At 48.3% G+C, this 18,944-nt stretch overlaps 1 protein-coding gene across 2 annotated transcripts in view; it reads right to left on the bottom strand.

Moving 5' to 3' along the window:
- The window catches only part of LOC147693147 (SRSF protein kinase 3-like), a 164,743-nt gene that overhangs the window by 36,381 nt on the left and 109,418 nt on the right, over positions 1-18,944 (bottom strand). For both annotated transcript variants that reach the window (XM_086936892.1, XM_086936893.1), the window contains exons 5-7: positions 17,325-17,414; positions 15,818-15,922; positions 4,695-4,857 (exon numbers count right to left, since the gene is read on the bottom strand). In XM_086936892.1, coding sequence (XP_086793018.1) covers positions 4,695-4,857; positions 15,818-15,922; positions 17,325-17,414 — 358 coding nt within the window. The remainder of the gene's footprint in view (positions 1-4,694; positions 4,858-15,817; positions 15,923-17,324; positions 17,415-18,944) is intronic.

The following is an 18,944-nucleotide window of genomic DNA, read 5'->3' on the forward strand; positions in this document are numbered from 1 at the left end:
TCCTGGGCTCCTCACCCTCCGCCTGGGACGACTCCTGGTGGCCCCCCGCCCTGGGCAGCGCACCCAAACCGACAGACCACGCACGCAACCTGGGCTTCATCTTGGACTCCTCCCTCACCATGACCAGACAAGTCAACGCCGTCTCCTCGTCATGCTTCAACATCCTGCGCATGCTACGGAAGATCTTCCGGTGGATCCCCACCGAGACCAGGAAGACGATCACCCAGGCCCTCGTCACCAGCCGACTGGACTATGGCAACGCCCTCTACGCCGGAACCACCGCCAAGCTCCAGAAGAGACTCCAGCGGATCCAGAACGCCTCAGCCAGACTCATCCTCGACATCCCACGACACAGCCACATTTCCGGACATCTGAGAGACCTGCATTGGCTCCCAGTCAACAAAAGAATCACCTTCCGCCTCTTCACCCACGCACACAAAGCCCTACACGATCAAGGCCCCAGCTACCTCAACAACCGCATCAACTTCTACGCTCCCAAACGACATCTCCGATCAGCCAGCCACGCCCTCGCCGCCGCTCCCCGCATCCGAAGAATGACAACGGGAGGAAGGTCCTTCTCCTACCTGGCCGCCAAGACCTGGAACTCCCTACCGACCGACCTGCGCCTGACCCAAGACCACCTCTCCTTCAGGAAGAAGCTCAAGACCTGGCTATTCGAGCAGTAGCAGCACTCCCCCCCCCCTCCCCCCCTAGCGCCTTGAGAGCCTCCGGGTAAGTAGTGTGCTATATAAATGCCTATGATTGATTGATTGATTGAATAAATAGAACAATGACATAATAGTGCATTTGGAAACCAAAAAGATCACCAACATGTGAATGAATTTATACAACATAGACAGATATGTGTAACTTATGCGATAGACGAGAACTTTGACTTGGGCAGTGCGGCAGATGTCTTCCTAACAGCTGAGAGGGAGGTCCTGAGCAGCTGAGAGGGAGGTCCTAAGCAGCCGAGAGGGAGGTCCTGTGCAGACGAGAGGGAGGTCCTGAGTAGCTGAGAGGGAGGTCCTGTCCAGGCGAGAGGGAGGTCCCGTGCAGCCGAGAGAGAGGCCCTGAGCAGCCGAGAGGGAGGTCCTGAGCAGCCGAGGGGGAGGTCCTGTGCAGCCGAGAGGGAGGTTCCATGCAGCCGAGAGGGAGGTCCTGAGCAGCCGAGAGGGAGGTCCTGAGCAGCTGAGAGGGAGGTCCTGAGCAGCCGAGAGGGAGGTCCCGTGCAGCCGAGAGGGCGGTCCTGAGCAGCCGAGAGGGAGGTCCTGAGCAGCCGAGAGGGAGGTCCCGTGCAGTCGAGAGCAGGTCCTGAGCAGCTGAGAGGGAGGTCCTGAGCAGGCAAGAAGGAGGTCCCGTGCAGCCTCGGACACTGTCTCTTGAGCTGGTTCCCGCACCCTGCCAAAACTAAGGCTGCGAGCAAGGTCCAAGATTTGGCTTTAATCATTGAAAAGAGAGAAATAGCCAGAACCGGAGGAGCGTCGCCCCACTGCTCAAAAGGAAAAATAAAATGACAATAACGTATCATTATCATCATTTTATTTTTCCTATTGAAGTCAGTAGCACTCGGGCGGGGCGGGGTGGGGCGGTGCGGTGCGGGGCGGGCGGGGCGGGGCTGGCCAGGACAGGGAGCCGAGCGGTTTACACTCGCTAAGTGTTCATGATTACTTAGCTGGCCCTTTCGGGCCGGTAAAACAGTCCTGCGCACTTTGCATCTTCCCAAACCAGGCTTGCTTTACACAGCCTGGCGAGGAACATGCAAAGCCTCCCAGGCCACGTCTTAGAGCCAAAACACAGCGCTCAGACCAATCACAACACTGGATTGAAGCATTGTAATTGGCTATGGGGAGCCTGGGTGCTTCCTGCTGCCGGCAGAGACAGGAAGAAGTGAACGGAGCAGAGGTGCCAGCCGCTCGGCCCAGGTAAGTGTTTTTTTATTTCCTCCTCCCCCACACTTCCCCCCACCCCAGCCCCACCACTTCCATCCAGTAGCAGCCACTACTGTCCAGAAGTAGTACGATGGGTGGTATCTGAGGGAGTAGTGAGACTCCATGAGGCCAAACGAGGCCAGGGCTCGCACCGTGACCCTCTTCCCCGTGTACATGCGGAGGACCCCCTCGCAACAGTCCCTGTATTAAGGGCTGGAGTTCCTCATGGGGATTGTATACAGAAGACATGGAGGGAGGGGACTCCTTAGGAACAGGAGAAGGCACACTGGACTACATGGAACCACTCCCAAGGGGGGAACTTTAGGGATGGAGGTTACTATGGTGGTGTGGAACGACGATGAGAGAGAGAGAGAGAGGAGACGGGCAGCATCGTTTGTGAGGAGATGGAATATTGTAACCCAAATGCACATTTCAATATTATTGCTTCATTTGTTTCCGCCGGCAAAAGATGTCACTCCGCGGAGAACCAATTTTGCTCACACCCCCGTGAAATATGGCAGCGCCCTTCCCCCATTTCCTCCCTGTTAAATCCAGCTTCTCCTGCAGTTAATACAAATAAATATGGTTTGGTGGTAAGAAAATACTCACAATATTACGAATTTATGATTGTAAGAATGTAACCCTTCTGGCACATTTCCCAATTCCAAAATCACATTTGCAAGCATAAAACTGCAACATTACCAAATCTGTGAACCAGCCTTGCATTTTTGTTCTGTCTGGAATTTTGGTGCCCAGAGTAGTTGTTAATCAGATTACAACCAAGAGTAAACCCATGCCAGTCTAGCTGTGGCACATCAGTGAGTTACTAGTGAACCACCACTCAGTGTACTCAGAGTCTTTGTTGCAGGATCTTTGCAGCCAGTCAGATCCAGTCTGTCCTTTCTCTGCCTGCACTTTACTCCCACAGGGGCATATTTATTATAGGTTAGAGGTGTATCTCCTCGCGCCTCACAAGGTGACACAGGGCAGCACAAAAACTGCAAAGAGATGTACCAAGCCCGGCAAGGTCACCCTGCGTGGCCTGAGCAATCTAGTTTAACACAAGGCAGTGCCTCATGTTACACTGCGTGGTGAGGGCATTTTGTGGGTGGAACGTCGGTGTTCAAACGCATCTACCTATGTATGCGGACGAAATCCTAGATTTAGCAAGAATGGTAGACCTGAGAATGCCTCAGAACTGTGCGCCTCCCTGCTCGAGGAGCATCAAGTTGAAATATCTCTATTTCTCCTCATTTTATCCTCGTTCCATGTGTGGTGCATTCTGCGACACACAGAGAAAGAGGAAAATGCCTCGTAGGATTGTTTTTTGTGCAGGAATGTGTTCCTTCCTGCACAAAACAATCCTGCTTACAACACAAGCACACTTTTTAGCGTTAATCAAAGGGGATGTATTCCATAGGATCAAATGGCTAAACGACCTTAGATTCTTGTTATGCTTGCTAAGTCTCCAAACCCTTTGGGATAACCCGCCATGCGCACTTTTTCCTAGTAAAACTACTGTAAAGGAGTTGTATTGGGACTATGTGGCTGAGCGGGACTGGAGAAATACTGACTCTAGATCTATGACAGGATGCTATCTGGAATCTAAAATCTCGCCTGACCATGAACTTTATTGGGACAAGATAACAAAGCCATGGGATAGGAAGCTTCTATGTCAATTGAGGATAGGTACTCTTCCGCTCAGGTCCCTAACTGGCAGGTGGCGGGGTTCATCTAATACTTCCTGTCCCGCTTGTGGCTCTGTAAAGGAGACTATTCGCCTGTCAAGCCTATGCCATCCCTAGGCAAATCTGGTTAAAACCTGCATGTAAAAACTTAGGTACCAACAGTAGCATCGTAGCCTTGAGAATCATTTGCACTAGTTCTTGCTTGCCACTGGCCATAGCAGTAGCGAAATTTATGGGGTGGGCTTGGTCCATAAGGCATAAATTGTTAGCTGAGTAACTGTTTACATTGGGATGGTTTTATTGAATCTACTTGACGTACTTTTGTTTCATATATAATATGTATATTTATGCTTTTTATGTAAAGTATTTGCTTTTATTTGTTCGAGGCAATCATTTAATACTGTTTTAAAATGTTTGTATGTATTGTGCTTTTATCAGAAATACTCGAATAAAGCCTCTTTGAATTTGAACAACACAAGCACACTTACACCATGCTGCAAGGGTGCCTTTGTTGGTGCTAGGCAGCACACTGTGTGCCAGAGCTGGGAAAAGATTGGAAGGCAACTTATTATGTTAAATACGGCACAGTGCTGCCCTTTCCTTGTCACACAGCGCAGTGCAGCTAAGTCGTTTGCTGCGCTGTATGATTTGTTAATAAAATGCCTCTCAGTGTCTCCTTCAGCCACACTCTTGCTTCCTCGGGTCTGCAAACGTGTAAGGCGAGTGCAGAGAGGGGGTACGCTCCACGGCGGGCTGCTATATTTCCACTTCCAATCGTCTACGCTTGCCTGAGGCTATGTCGATCAATCGATAGGGTTGCATAATGCCAGGGGTATGTTAAACAGCTCTCTTTGCATGTTTTGGGTGTGGGGTGCACACATGCTCTAACATGTCTGCCTCTATTATTCGGTGCACCTGCTATTCTCTCGCGCCCTTTCAATGTGTTGACTGTTCTTGTGTCCAGCACTCGTGGCAAGAGGTTTTTGGGTAGAGATGGATTCTCCATCCTGCAGTTTGAAGTGACTTTAGTGCAGCGTAACGCTATATGACGCGCCTGTACTATAGCATTTCCCACCTTGTGCACCCGGCTCCTGATGTCTGCTCTGGCTCCAGATGTGCGCATCGACCATGAGCTGGTGGAGATTCTCCTCCTTCACACACACCAGGATGTTCTCCGGCTTGATGTCCGTGTGGATGATCCGACACTTCTTGTGCAGAAAGTTCAGGCCTTGGAGCACCTGGGTCAACAGAGCAAGGCTGTGAGCGAGTTCCCAAAATACAGGTTTCACAGACGCAATGTCACTGTCAACCTTTGATTTTCAAGTTAATTTTATCATTCAACGCAAATTCTATGTCAGGACTGGAGGCAAGGATTATGCATTTGTAGCTTCACTTCATTATACAGCAGTTGCCACTGGGGGATAATTCCAGATTCTGTTAAAGTGAGATTAAGGCCAATAGCTTTGATACCCATTAGATTTATCATGTATTAATTGTTGAATTAACATTTTAAGATTTGAGCATTTTGCTGGCAATTTGCACACATGTTTCTATAGAAGAAATACATATTTGCTCAGTCTGAGGCATGGGACAAAGATAAACATTGGGCACTTTAGGACAAAAAAGATTTGAGATGAAACATTGATATGTATCACTGGGGATTATGGGTTCGCGAGGAATGCATCTGTGATTGAAGTGAACGCTGCACATGGGGATGGTTGTTTGTCACGTTAAAGGATGAGGATGCACACACTTTAAGAATGTTTGGAAAAATGTGGTATAGAAAGATCAATATGGAGACTGCTCATTGTTGGAAAAAGGCCTTTCCGATCAGTAAATTCATCTTTGATAGACAGAGTTTCTTTGTAAGACTTTATCCAGAGCTCTTTTTGGAGCGTTATTCAATCAGTTTCCCATCTATTGAGGTTGATTTTACCTACTGGAAAGTGTTTTAAAGAAGGGTTGACAGCCTAAATGAAGATTTTCAAAGTGGGGAGAGAAATCTCCTGTATATCGGCTTTCCCTGAAGGATGTAGCATAGCACTGGCAAGTCGACTGGAGTTTCCAAATTTAAAAACAACAGGATATACATACAGAAAGAAGAGAGGAATAACCGCATGACTGGGTCGGTGGTAGAAATACGTATCTAGTTGCTCTGTGTCCTGAGGAGAACCCCTTAATAAAGCAGGGTTCGAAACGCGTCAACAAGGTTCTATTTCAGAGAGCGTGCTGTTAAGACATCATTGACATACAAGGAACATGATTATATGCAAAGAGTGTGAAGTGTATATCCTTGCGACCAGCCATTGACTCAAAGTTGATCTTGTTATGCCTATGCCCAAATGATGGAGCGAAGAATAATGTACTTAGTGTGGCTCCTAGGGAGCTATTCGATTCCGAACTGAGATACAAGTATTTTTATGGGTTTGGACATAGGTGTGGACAAGTGGTTGATGTTCTTTGACATGTATAAATCATGATTTATGCGTAATGTTTAGTGGGTTATTGATTTGAAGGAAGTTTGTTGGTATCTTTTTTATGTATGTAGGCCAACTGTATATGAGTTGTTAAACACAAAAATAATTTGCGAATATTTTAGATTCTGAAAAAAAAAATGGAGATTGCGGTAATAAATGTGTGCCCTCGTCAAATAAGTGAGTGGTCTAACATGGTATGGGCCTGCATCAAGCGCGTGCCACTGGTCGCAGGAGATCTAGAAATGTTTTATTTGTTTTATTTATTTTATTTAATGCATTTTTATATTGTGCAAACTTTACCAGAAAGTGTCAGAGCACATTAATATACACAGATTATTTTCTGCACTATGCACAACACAAAATATTTTCTGAGATACTGCAAATATGTTTGATGTTTCAAACTATTGTGATAGTAGGAAAGTGACAACACTAGCCAAAGTCTTCTCAGGAAGGTGGGCTTCACGACTGGATACTGGTTATCAAGAGGTGGAGACAAGGTCCTGGCCCAGGGCTTCTAGGGTTTAATGGCCTCTAAACTAATTGTTTACCAAAAGTTCAATGTAAGGTATTTTGATAAAAGCCCTGTACAGAACACGTTATCATTATCCAATTGAAACTGGTGCTTAAGAAAGGGCAGCGTTGATCAGAAGGATCTCAAAAGCAGTAACTTATCAAAGGTCTCCGGAAGGAGCCTGGGAAAGGGTCCAGGTCAAACGTGGCACAGCTCATCTGAGCTTTGAGAGAAAACATTTCAGGAGCACAACGTGACAAAACCACTGCTACAAAAAGGTTCAATGGTGTCAAATGTGGCCCCCATTATACTTCCGGGTCTAATTGTATTTATAATGCAAGCAATGTTATGATGGAAGCTGTAACTTAATCTCAATTGGCTCATCTGTGAAGCGGACATGCTTGAGTATCCAGAAAGGCATGCTGGGCATGGAGGCAGACTTTACGAATGGGAGGTTTACCTGCTATGACAGAGCAGGTGATCAAAGAGTGGGTCCCTAATCCCCTTCCATCACAGCTGAAGATACAAACCCATGAACTCCTGCCTCTGAGCAGGCATCATTCAGCCTCAAAAGGCAGCATGCGTGAAGCACCCAAGCACTAGCGGGTGCAGTGAAATGCAGGGGGGACTGTAAACCACAAGGTTACCCCAGGGCTTCATGGCGCTAGGACAATAAAGCAAAGGGTATCATTATTTAAAAGATCAGTTACTAGAATCGGTGAATTTCCCGTTACCGACCTGTATTTAGCCCTTCCTAATGTAGGAGGCTGTAAATAAGGATTCACAGGCACATGCATCAAGCGATTTGGGAATCGCAAACGGTGCGAATCGCAAAATTCGGCCGTTTGCGATTCCCAAATCACTATTTGGGATGCATCAACTTAAAAGTGAATAAATCGCTATTTTAGCGATTTTTTCAAGTGCGATTGCTTTTAAGGAATCGCAAATTTGCGATTCCTCAAAAGCAATGCATGAAACTAAAAAATATTGCGAATTCGCAATTAGAGAGAAAAAATTACCATGAGGTTGGACCTCATGGTAATTTTGCGAAATGTTAGAAAAATGCAATTTTGTGCATTTTTTTAACTTTCATGTTGTGCACACACATGCCCTTAGGGCATGTGTGTACACAACATATGTGCATTGTTTGATTTCAGGGGTGCAACAGGGTGTCCTTTGGACACCCCTGCACCCTTGAAATCGCAATCTCAATTTGCGATTAGCTAATTGCGAATCGCAAATTGAGATTGTCTTCCCATTCATTCCTATGGGCCTCTAGGCACATAGGAATGAATGGGAAGGGATTCCTTAATTGCGATTCACAAAATGCTAATCGCAATTAAGGAATTCTAAGAAATCGCAATTTATTTAGCGATTTCTTGATGCATAGGCATTTGCAATTCCTTAATTGCGATTCCTTAAAAATCGCAATTAAGGAATCGCAAATGCCGAGTTTGATACATGTACCTGTCAGTAATTTACCGATTCCTTATTTTAAGGAATCGGTAAATTACTGAATCCTTAAAATCTATCTAGATAGCACTTAAGTAATTTTTGCTTTAAGGATTTGTTATTTACCACCAACTACAAGTTGGTGGTAAATACGGAATACCTTTAAAAAAGCAATTATTCGCTTTTTTCAAAGTGCCATGTGGTAGACATACATGCCCTTAGGGCATGTATGTGCGCAACATGTGCACACATGAACGATTCAGGGGTGCAACAGGGTGTCAATGTGACACCCTGCCACCCTTGAATATGCTCCCACTATTAACGATTCAGTAATACCGATCGGTAATAGTGAATGGCTTCCCATTCATTCATAGGAATCGGTACATTTTACTGATTTTTTACCTACATCATATTTACCAATTCCTAAATCCCGAATCAGTAAAATTTGGTATTTAAGAATCAGTAAATTGAGATTACCTACATCGGGCCCATATTAACGTATTCCCAGGTCTACCACTAATGGAAAATCTGGCAATGCTTCAAAATCCATGGATGTTGTGTGGGAACCCCCCTGCCCCACCCATGTGACGCCTCCCTGGGGAAGAGTAACGCAAAGCAGCGACTTGCGCTGCGTTGCATTATTCCAGATTTATCAAGAAATGCAGGGTCACACAAGGGAGCTGGTGTGGCTTGATAAATCTTGAAAAATCTAACTATTGAGTTGTGTCACTCTCGCGCCACGTTGTGTGGCATTAGGGTGATGCAACTGATTGATAAATTTGGCCCCCACTGATTGCAGATCTATGGCAGGTGTTGCACAAAATGATTCGAAGGCAGGCGACCAACACCGAGAAGAATGGGCACCACCGAACCGAAGCAACTAAAGCAGGGTTCTTAGAGGAGCGGCTGGCACGAGTCCAAAGTGATCTGGTAAGAAGATGGCGCTGGGGCTGGAGCATGATTAATACGGCTCCAGTCCAGTGGAAGGCCTGGTGCACTATGCAAAGTGTCTCAAAAGATGAGAGGTCAGAAGCAGTTATAAGACTTTCTTGTCTTCGAAGACTTAGTCAAACATTTTTTGTCTCTTCGTCAAGCAGCCATACCCTGAAATAGCAACACTCACCAGGAAAGATGTGGCAGACAAGAATCCCTGTCTCATGCGAAGGATAAAAGAGAGACAACGATCAAAGCTTTCTGGTCAGGAAGATTGAAGGTGGCAATCTTACATAAGAGACAACTGGCGCAATCAGCATGAGGTGGCAGAATATGACTGCCTGTAACAAGATCCTGCCAAAAATAAAGATTATGGGGCTGATTTATAAGCCAGTTGTGAGAAAGTGGCTCTATATACACTGGACCAGAATAAGGTACAGTGTGTACAGAATCAACAAACCCCAGAGGAATAACAGAGGTTAAAGTCAGGACTGACCTTACTCTCCAAAGTGGTAGCTTGGTCGAGCAGTAAGGCAGTACCAGAGGACAGTGCAAAGCATTTGTTGTACACACTCAGTCAGCAAAGGATTTCACACACTCAAGGAATGAACTCCAGGCCAATTGTTTTTATATCAAAAGATATAATTGTTTTATTTTTAGAACCAACAGGCATAAAAATATACTTTTCTCGAGATGAGTACTCTCATGTAATTACTTTGCAAAGATGAAATAAACTTTGTGAACACAGTAGATACAAGGGTTGCAGTAGGCAACACAATTCTAAACAAACTATAGCATTGAATTCAATGGGTTTTTATCATATAAGTACAGTTGATTACTTTGTAGATTACTTTGGAAGTTCCAGGACTAGATCCTAGATTCAGTCCTGGGGTCTAAGCTGAAACCAATTTGGTAAAACCGATTTAGTTACTGTAGTGAATTTTCAGGAATATAAAGCTGTTTTAAAAGTTCACACTTAAAACTTTTGAATGGAAATCTGGCAATGTTATTCAATGGGAGAAAATTCAGGTTGCAGGTAAAGTAACAAGTAAGTAATTGCGTTTCAGTATTTTGTATGATTTTTAAAGAATATTTCAAGTTTTCAAAAGTAGACAGAAGAAATTTCATAGAAAAGCAGACAAGGGATTCCTATGGAGAAAATACAGATTAGCAGTAAACCCGGTAAGGATTACTTTTGCGGTTCAGTACTGGGCTACAAGGTACAGTACTGGCTGTGTGTATGTATGTAAATGTAAATGTATAGGCATTTATATAGCGCACTACTTACCCGTAGGGTCCCAAGGCGCTTCGACCGCTGCGAAACCCTTCCTGGCTTCCCTGAGAGATGGACCCTTAATGGGTATCTCCAGGGTGAGACCAGGCATCCCCGGCGGTCTGGTGGGGCCGTTAGTGAAGATGAGGCAAGCTAATGCCCAGAGTTGCCGAGTGTGATCGCTGATCAGAGTTGGCACCGAGGCGAGAGAATTATCGAGTCCGCTGACCCTGGTCCAGAAACCTGCCGCGCCGGGAATCGAACCCTGGTCCCGGGCCGTCCTCTGCTCTCGGGTCTGCCGCCTCTAACCAGTGAGCCGCACTACTTCACTCCTCCCCTGATCACAGGTGAGTACTTCGGAATATGGAATTCGGGTGATTTTATATGGATATTTTTAGTTTCCAAAACTTCACACTTAGAAGATTTTTCGAGTCAAACCAGTCAATGTTATCCAGGTAAGTGAGTTACCGGTTTCCTGGTAAGTACTTGGCTGGTGAAGTCAGGGTTCTGGGCATAGACTCAGGGGTCCCCCAGTGTCAGGCAAGTACAGTTGGGTCACCCTCAGCGGCACAGGGGCGGCCAGGGGCAGAGGTAGTTAGGCCCAATTTTATTCAATGAGGGAAAGAGGGCTTCCGGTTGGTGGCTGCTGGCTAGCAGGCCACGCAGCTGTGGGAGTTGGGCTCCTGGTCACTTTCTCGTGGCAAAGGGGGAAGTAGGATGGGGCAAAGGTGGCACAGCCAGCGGCACTCGGGCGGCTGGGTGCAGGGTGCTTTTGAGCCGTCGGACGCTCAATGTTATCCAATGGGAAAGGTCAAAAGTGAACAAAGGCTGCAGGCTCGGGGACGGAGACTCTCCTGGGGCGACCAGCACTTCAAGAGGTAAGCTGGGATCTTGGAGCACAGGTAGGTACCCCTAGGGGAGGCACAGGGGGCTGTAGGGCACCGGGTGCAGGGGTGTCTTTGGGTGCTCGAAAGCTTACCCTCAGCTGGTCGTGGTTGGGGTGGCCCCTCGTTCTGAGTCTGCAGGCGTCGTCTGGTTCATCGAGAAGGGTCTTTGGGTTTGGGCACTAGACTTGAGGTCCCAGTCACCGGGGGCACGTCCTCGGGGTCTTGGTTCGGTTGGGCACGGCTCGGGCTTGGCGGGTGCAGAGTGGGCTGGTCCGGAGCTTCCTGGCTGTCACCAGGGGGGTTGTTGCTGCAGAGCCTCTGCTGATGGGAGTCCCATTCTTTAGGAGGGTCAAGGCAGGCAGGTCCTCTCGATGTCTCAAGGTAGCTGTCCGCAGGAGTCGCCGGCATTAGGCAGGAGCAGGTTCCCGGGTCGATAGGCCCGTAGGACTTGTGTCAAGTCAGCTGTTGTCGTACTGTTGTTAGCAGCTGCACAGCAGGTCTTCTTCTTCTTGATCTTATTTCTTCTTTTCTTATAGTGATCTGAGGAAGGAAGGTTCAGGGATCTCCTAAATACTGAATTTAGGGGCGTTACAGGTAGGGCAAGGACAGGGACCAATAGGTTCCTGTCCTGGGGTGGGTACACCCCCTAGCCCGCTCCTCTCCTGTGGGAGGGGGGCAGGAGCCTAGCTGTGATTGGGCAGGGCTCCCCATCTTCAAGATGTCCGGAGCCCGGGGTCGTGCTTCACCTCGTCTCCCCCCCCTGAGGGGTGGGGTTGGAACAGGCTGGCACACCCCCCTTCCTGACGTAGTTTTTCCCGCCAGTCTTCCCACCAGAGTGGGGGTCAGGATTGGTGGGGGCTGGTTGCTGGGTACAGCAAATGGTCTGGGGAAGCTCACAGCGCCGGCATGCCTTTGAAGCTTCCCCCTGCCCATCCTGGGGGAGGAGACCTTGCCCAGGATGTGCATTGTTGTGGGCCCAGGAGAGCGGGGGGCTCTCCACCCAGGGGTCCAGCAACATGTCTGCTGTGTGGCAGCCTCTGCAGCCACTCAGCCCAGACGTGGATTGTAGGTTAGGTTTTCAGGGAGCATCTCTAAGATGCCCCCTGTGGTGCATTTCTTATTAAATTCCACACTGGCATCAGTGCGGGTTTAATGTGCTGAGAAGTTTGGTACCAAACTTGTCAGCCTTCAGTGTAGCCATTATGGTGCTGTGGAGTTCGTAATGACAACCTCCCAGCTCCATATACTCTTAATGGCATCACTGCACTTACAGTGCCCAGGAATGGCCCTGGGTACTGTAGGGGCACAGGGCTCATGCACCTGTGCCCTCACCTCTGGCATAGGGCACCCAGCTAGAGGGGTGACTGAAGTATGCCAAGGCAGTGGGTTCTGTGGGCATGGCACACAGGGATGTGTGCCATGTCGACTCTTTGTTTGGTTCTGTACCTAGACACTCAGCCTGCAGAGGCAGTGTGTGGGTGTCAGGGTACAGGGCCCCTGAGGGTGGCACAGTAAGTGCTGCAGCCCTCGAGGGTCTTCTCTGGTCACCATGCCCTGGGTACCTAGGGTACCATTTACTAGGGGCTGACAGGTGGCCAGAGATGCCAATTGGGGTTTAGTTGCAACACAGTATTAGGGAAGGAACACAGGCTCTGGGTACCTGGTTGGCAGGAGCCCAGAGCATACTCAGTCAAAGCACATCAGCAGTCAGAAAAAGTGGGGGCATACCAAGGCAAGAAAGAAGGCACTTTCTCACACCGGTGCATCACTTTTTTGGGCACACCGCCGTACAGTGCGCCTGACCATGTTTACAAAGCAAGTACAGCCACCCTGCGTGGCTTTTTATGACCGTATACATATGCCCCCCTTTCATGCTCTACTCTGCATGAAAGGGGCGTTCCATGGGTGTTGGTGTGGGTGTTCCCACACAACGTCCATAGAACCTGATTTACAAGGTCTCGTAAACCTGGAAATGTGTCAGATTCCTAAGTCTCCCCAGGTGAGGTGTAAGGAGGCGCAACGAGGAGAAATCCCTTTATTTCTCCTTATTTCTCCTTTTTCTATGTGTGCAAGGGTGCCTGCATTGGCACATGGCGGCCCATTGTGCGCCAGTGCACGGAAAAAGGACAGGAATGAGCTGTATCTTAGACACTTGCAAAAAACACAGTTGATGGACAGAATGCAGAACAATGTCTTACATTCACCCCAGTACAGAGATCTGGGCCTAAATCCATCGTTTTTTGCACTCCACACCACCCTAGGTCCGACAATGGCTATATGCAAACCAGCCTTGACCCTGTGCCTCATGGGAACAGTCCAGCCCGAACTACCAAGCCATGTCTTTCCTAGACCGGAATCAAGCATCCAAGGACCGGTTTCTGGCCATCAGCCTTCTTCAGCCTGGATAGCTTGACTCCAGTGGTGTGGAGAGCCTGGGGTGAATGTATGACATTGTTCTGCATTCTGTCCATCAACTGTGGTTTTTGCATGTATCTTATAGACACAGCACATTCCTCCTCTTTTCTTTTGACAAACTGCAGCGCCGTAGGAAGGCCTGCAGTGCTTTCCTGCGGCAACATATTGTAAACGAGGCCCTCGATTTTTAACATTTGCTCAGTTTTGGTCCAGCATAGCTTGAGAATGTTATTTCTCATCAAGTGATGCGTGGCAGCCAAATAATAGCAAATGCAAGAACCTGACTCTGTTTAAGCAGAACAAAAGCACAGAGTCAGCTGTCTGTTGTCATTACAAGAATATAACAGCTGACAAGAGATGAGGAGACCCACAACAACGCCACGCACTCAGGGGCTTATTTACAAGAGGCCTGAGCTGCTGGAGAGTCACTTTTTTAGACGCTCTGGTGGCTCAAGCCTCTCAAACATATCTATGAGGCCGTGCAAAGACTCGCTTTGCACGGCCTCACAGATATGGAGTCAGGTGAGGCAACGCGAAGAGCTGCGCGCCTTACTATGCGTCAAGAAGGAGTTCCATGGGTGTTGCGGTGGGTGTTCCAACGCAGCACCCATGGATTACGATGCTTCACCAGATTTAAAAATTCACGTAAACATGGGGCAGTGCCAAAACTTTACACCTCCCCAGAGCAGGCGTAGCAAGGGGAAAAAGTTTTCATTTATCCTCGTTTTTTCCTCTTTCCATGACAAGAAAAACACCTCCATGGATTATTTTTGTGCAAGAAAGTGCCCTGTCCTGCTCAAATATAATCCTGGAAATACCGCACACGCTCTTGCACCATGATGTAAGAGTGCCTGTGTTAGCGCTAGACAGCAAATTGTGCGTCGGCAGAGAGGACAGGAACACGCTGTCTCTCGTAAATATGGTGCATTCCTGCCCTTCAAATTAGCGTAGGGCAGCAGAGCAACAAGACTTGTGGTGCTGCCCTACGCCAATGGTTTGTAAATGAGGCCCTCACTACCTGTCTCCACCGTGGAGTGGGTCAAAATACCACAGAGCACTCTAGTAAGACACAGGAAAGATAGAGGAGGCGCTGCTCGTGGATCTGCACGAGTTGTTTGACTTTGTTTATGTTTTTTTAAAAGTGTTGCACAGTAGAGCAGGGTGTGTGTAGCATGGCTTAACTCTTTCCGTGCTGACGACGGAACCGCTCCGTCATTAGCCGCGGTGGCGCTGTGCTGATAACCGAGCGGTTCCGTCATGGCCCGCTCGCCGCGCCTGTGTGGATTCCGCGCCTGCGCTGGGCGTTCCATTGTGCGGGCGGGGCCATGATGGAACCGCTCCGTCATGAGCACAGCTCAACCGCGGCTGGTGATGGAGCGGTTCCGTCACCAGCATGTGCGCGCCGCTCGCCCCCCGCCCCCTTGCCGCTGTGGCGGAATAGCCGCCGCAGCGAAGGTGTTAAAGTAAGTACAGCAAAGCGCTATGACATGGTCAACCATGGCCCTGCTATAGCACTTTGTTTTTCTTTACTTAGAACCATGTTTTTAGAGTGTGTAGCGGGAGAAAGGCTGCAGGGGGATTAAAGAGAGCTACGCTGGAGGGTTATAAAGATCGGATGGCGATAGAGAGGAGATTGTCGTCAGGGAGAGCAGGAGAATGACGGGGTGACACCACAGGGGGTGGGGCGAAGGAGTGCCTGTGGGTGGTGAAAGGAAATTGGCCACAGGAAGCTGTACTTGGTCCGTACTCCAAGGGGAAGACTCGAAACCCAGAGGAAGCCGGAGGCAAGGAGGAGACCTCGCAGATAGGAATCAATGCAACATGAGTGACATGGGAACCAGCCAATGGTAAGTAAGGTAAGTAATGGGCGGGCTCTAATCCCCTTTTTAAGATTTTTCTTTTTCTTTATAAGGGATTTTGGAAGTGATTTGCAGGCGAAACCTAAAAATGCCTCAGGGTTAAATCCCTTCTGCTTCCTCCGCGCAAGGTATTCCCCCTAATGTCCAGCATATTCTGCTTTGCCCTAATCAGGACTCCACCCTCCCTCCAATTGTAAGTCACTGCCAAGTTCCGGGGCCCTCACACATCCCAACAGCCCAAGCACCAGATATTCTGACCGACCCACTCACCCTCCCACAGCATGCCAGGTGCCCACACCCCGCCGCGCTCATGCTGAGACTGCACAGTGCTCAGTTTCCACATGTCCTGGTGCCCACCTGAGTGCAGCCCCAGGGCTGATGCCATGCTCACCTGCTGCAGGATCCTCTTGACGCAGGGCGTGGGCAGTCCTCGCGGTCCATGGTTCTGCATCAGGTGCAGCAGAGGCGGCCCCAGCAGCTCAAAGACCAGGCACACATGTGGCTCTGTTATGGAAATCATAACTGAGGAACAGCAGCATTTAACTCACATCTGACATTCCTGTGGTGCTAGGGGCCCGGTTGCAATGACACCTGGGAAATGGTGGGCAGACTGATTTACACACGTATGATTCATTGTCTCTGTATAATGTGTGTGTGTGATGTAACGTGCTGTGACACCCCAAACTGCTATGAGTAGCACTATAAAACAAACTAAATGCATGTGAGAGAGGGGCTATGGAGAGATGATGGGCACAGTTGGAGGGAATCTGCGGAGAAGTAGGTCATGGGGGGGGGGGCGCCAATAAAGACCGTCACGTCGGGCGCCACCAGAGCAAATGCAAGCTCTGGTTTCTAGCATTTTGTTCTGTTTTACTTCAATGAAAATGAAGGCAAATAGAGCATCATGGGTCCCCATCATGTCGCGGCTGGTGGAGCAGTGTGTCAGTTGTGCCGCAGCACCAGGCTGTCATAATAAACTTAGCATCAGGCCTTAAACGGGCCACCCAATGTACAGAGAAAAACAGTTCTGTTTGCACAGTGCAGCATCGCTATCAATCGCAAGCCATAGGCATTCTAGAATGTTCTTTGTTTGATGATGTCAGCTGAAGTTTTGAGACTATTGTGACATCATTCACTGGCTGGCCCATTTAATAGGGAGATTGGGTTCTGCCCTGTTTTATCCCCCCCCCCCCCCCCCTCTGTGACACTTGAGCTCGTCCCGGGGCACTACGAATCTCTGGGGCATATTATTTAGATGTGCGTTCAAAAACGCACATCGCACATTTTCATATCGCCGGCTGTCGCCGGATTTTTTCGCCATGATAGGGCATAATTATCAACGCGCATCACGTAGGCGAAATCAAATCCAGCGATATGGCACATTAGCGCATGAAAACAAACGTTGTTTTCATGTGCTAATGTGGGCCTTGATAATATGGGGGGTGGATTCAGCTTTATGATCGACACCCCCATGTTATCAATGCCTAACGCCTGATCAAAGCAGGCGTTGGGAGACCTTCAATAAACAAGTTTATCGCAGGTCTCCTTCTCCCGACGCGTGCCTTGATGATAGGGTGTTAACACCTCCAACCACATTTTACATGTGGTTGGAAGTGGGAACGCCCTCCCTGCATCCCATTAGCGTTATCTATCGCCCCCAGTGCGTGGCGATAGATAACGTCAAGAATACGTCTCTAACTCAGGTTAGAGACGTATTTGGAATAGTGCGAAATGAAAATAAATGCGTTAGCGACTTTAAAAAGTCGCTAACTCATTTATCGAGGGCTTGGTAATATGCCCCTCTGTTCTCCCCTCTCTGCAAACAGAGCCCCTGGCTCAGTTAAACCCCAGCCCTGGTTCCCATCATTCATTCCAACTCTTTGTCGTGGTGAAAGGATATGAAGGCCGTTCTCGCCGATTAACTTGAAGTCGTCCATCAAATGTATGATATGGTCCCCGTGGCACTCCTTCTTCCTCGCGCCCTTCACCTGCGATAGACAATCATCGATACATGGGTTTAATGAGCAGGGAGTCATACGCAATAATATACATAATAATAAACAATCTAATATATATTATTATTATTCAGTGGCGGCTGCTTCGCTATGGCGGAGGAGCGTCGCCACCCCTGCTGGCAGCAGCAGCTGCAAAACCTGAAGAATAAAACAATAACAAACCATGTTTATCATTGTTTTATTTTTAGCCTGCCGTAGAGTCTTGGGGGCGGGGTCAACGGATGACACCCACCGAGGGGGAGTGGCGGGCACTGTTATAAGTGCGCATGACGATTTAGCCGGCCATCTCAGCCCAGCCAACCCATCAGACGTACTTAAGATCTCTCCAACTCGAGCTGAATGTGGGGTTGGAGACAGCAGGCAAAGGCCCCAAGTCTCCATGGAAGCATAAATCGAGGGCGCTCAGGCCAATCCCGATGCTGCTTTCAGGATTGGCCACAGGGCCAGTCGGCAGCTTGTGACTGCAGTGGAGCCGGAAGAGCGGCGATGCAGCAGGATTCAGGTCCGTTGTTTTTGTTTTGTCCACCCCTTCCCCTTCACTTTGCCCCAACACCAGCTGCAACTGATTATTATAGTATATTTTGCGCCGGGACGCCCCTGGGTAAGCTGAGCGCATTATAAATTTCATATTATTATTATTATATTATTATTAATATTATCAATAACAGTAATAATAGCTAAAATGACTATTAGCATAATTGTTTATCTCATTGCTATTTTGCCAGTATTGAGGTGCATCATTCACTCATCTCCTGGCGCTAAAGAAAAAGAAGCCCAGATGTTCCCGTCCACTGCGAAGAAAGGTACTTCTGTAGGAGGAGGCAAGTTTTTAAGTTTTCCTAACATTTCAGTTGGTTGATTCTGCATGGAGGCCGAGGGGTTCACTTCCCACCTCTGCTCCTAGGACTCAGAAAGCTCGCTCGCCCCACTTAAAGTGGTCTAAAGTTGGGCACCACAAAAGTGGCTGAGAGGCGAGGCTTATCCGTGAAGAATTTAACTGTTAGATTATGTGGTTGTGGAATGGGGAGTCACACCCATAGAATATTGCTGCCTCAGTCAAGTGGGTTTGAAGAGGATTCTTCAGTGCACTGGAAGCCAATGAAGATGGTGAAGGTGGCCATGTATCCGGTCAAACTTCTCCAGAAGAATCCTCATCGACACGTTTCAACATGTTGAAGTCGATGGCTGCACTGCTGCGGTAGCTTCCGAAGTCGATCCAAGATTATACACAAAGATTGGTGTAGGAATCCTGGTAGAGAAAGAAATGGAAATCGAGGATATTAACAAAGGATTTGGAGGGGCACCTGGTTGTTGAATAAGTTAAAGCGCAGGAGCTGGCACCGTGCCCGGGTTTCTTACCACTTCTCTTGGTGCAGTGCTGGACCGAAGGAGATGAGTCGTAAATCACCAGACCATGTATTAATTGCTAGGACTGATGGCTCAGGGGGTTAAATCACCCACTTCAGGAATTTGTATTTGATCTCATAGTCACAGGTTCGAGTC

This window comes from Lissotriton vulgaris, chromosome 9 (assembly GCF_964263255.1).
Source record: "Lissotriton vulgaris chromosome 9, aLisVul1.2, whole genome shotgun sequence".
NCBI classification, from domain to species: domain Eukaryota; kingdom Metazoa; phylum Chordata; class Amphibia; order Caudata; family Salamandridae; genus Lissotriton; species Lissotriton vulgaris.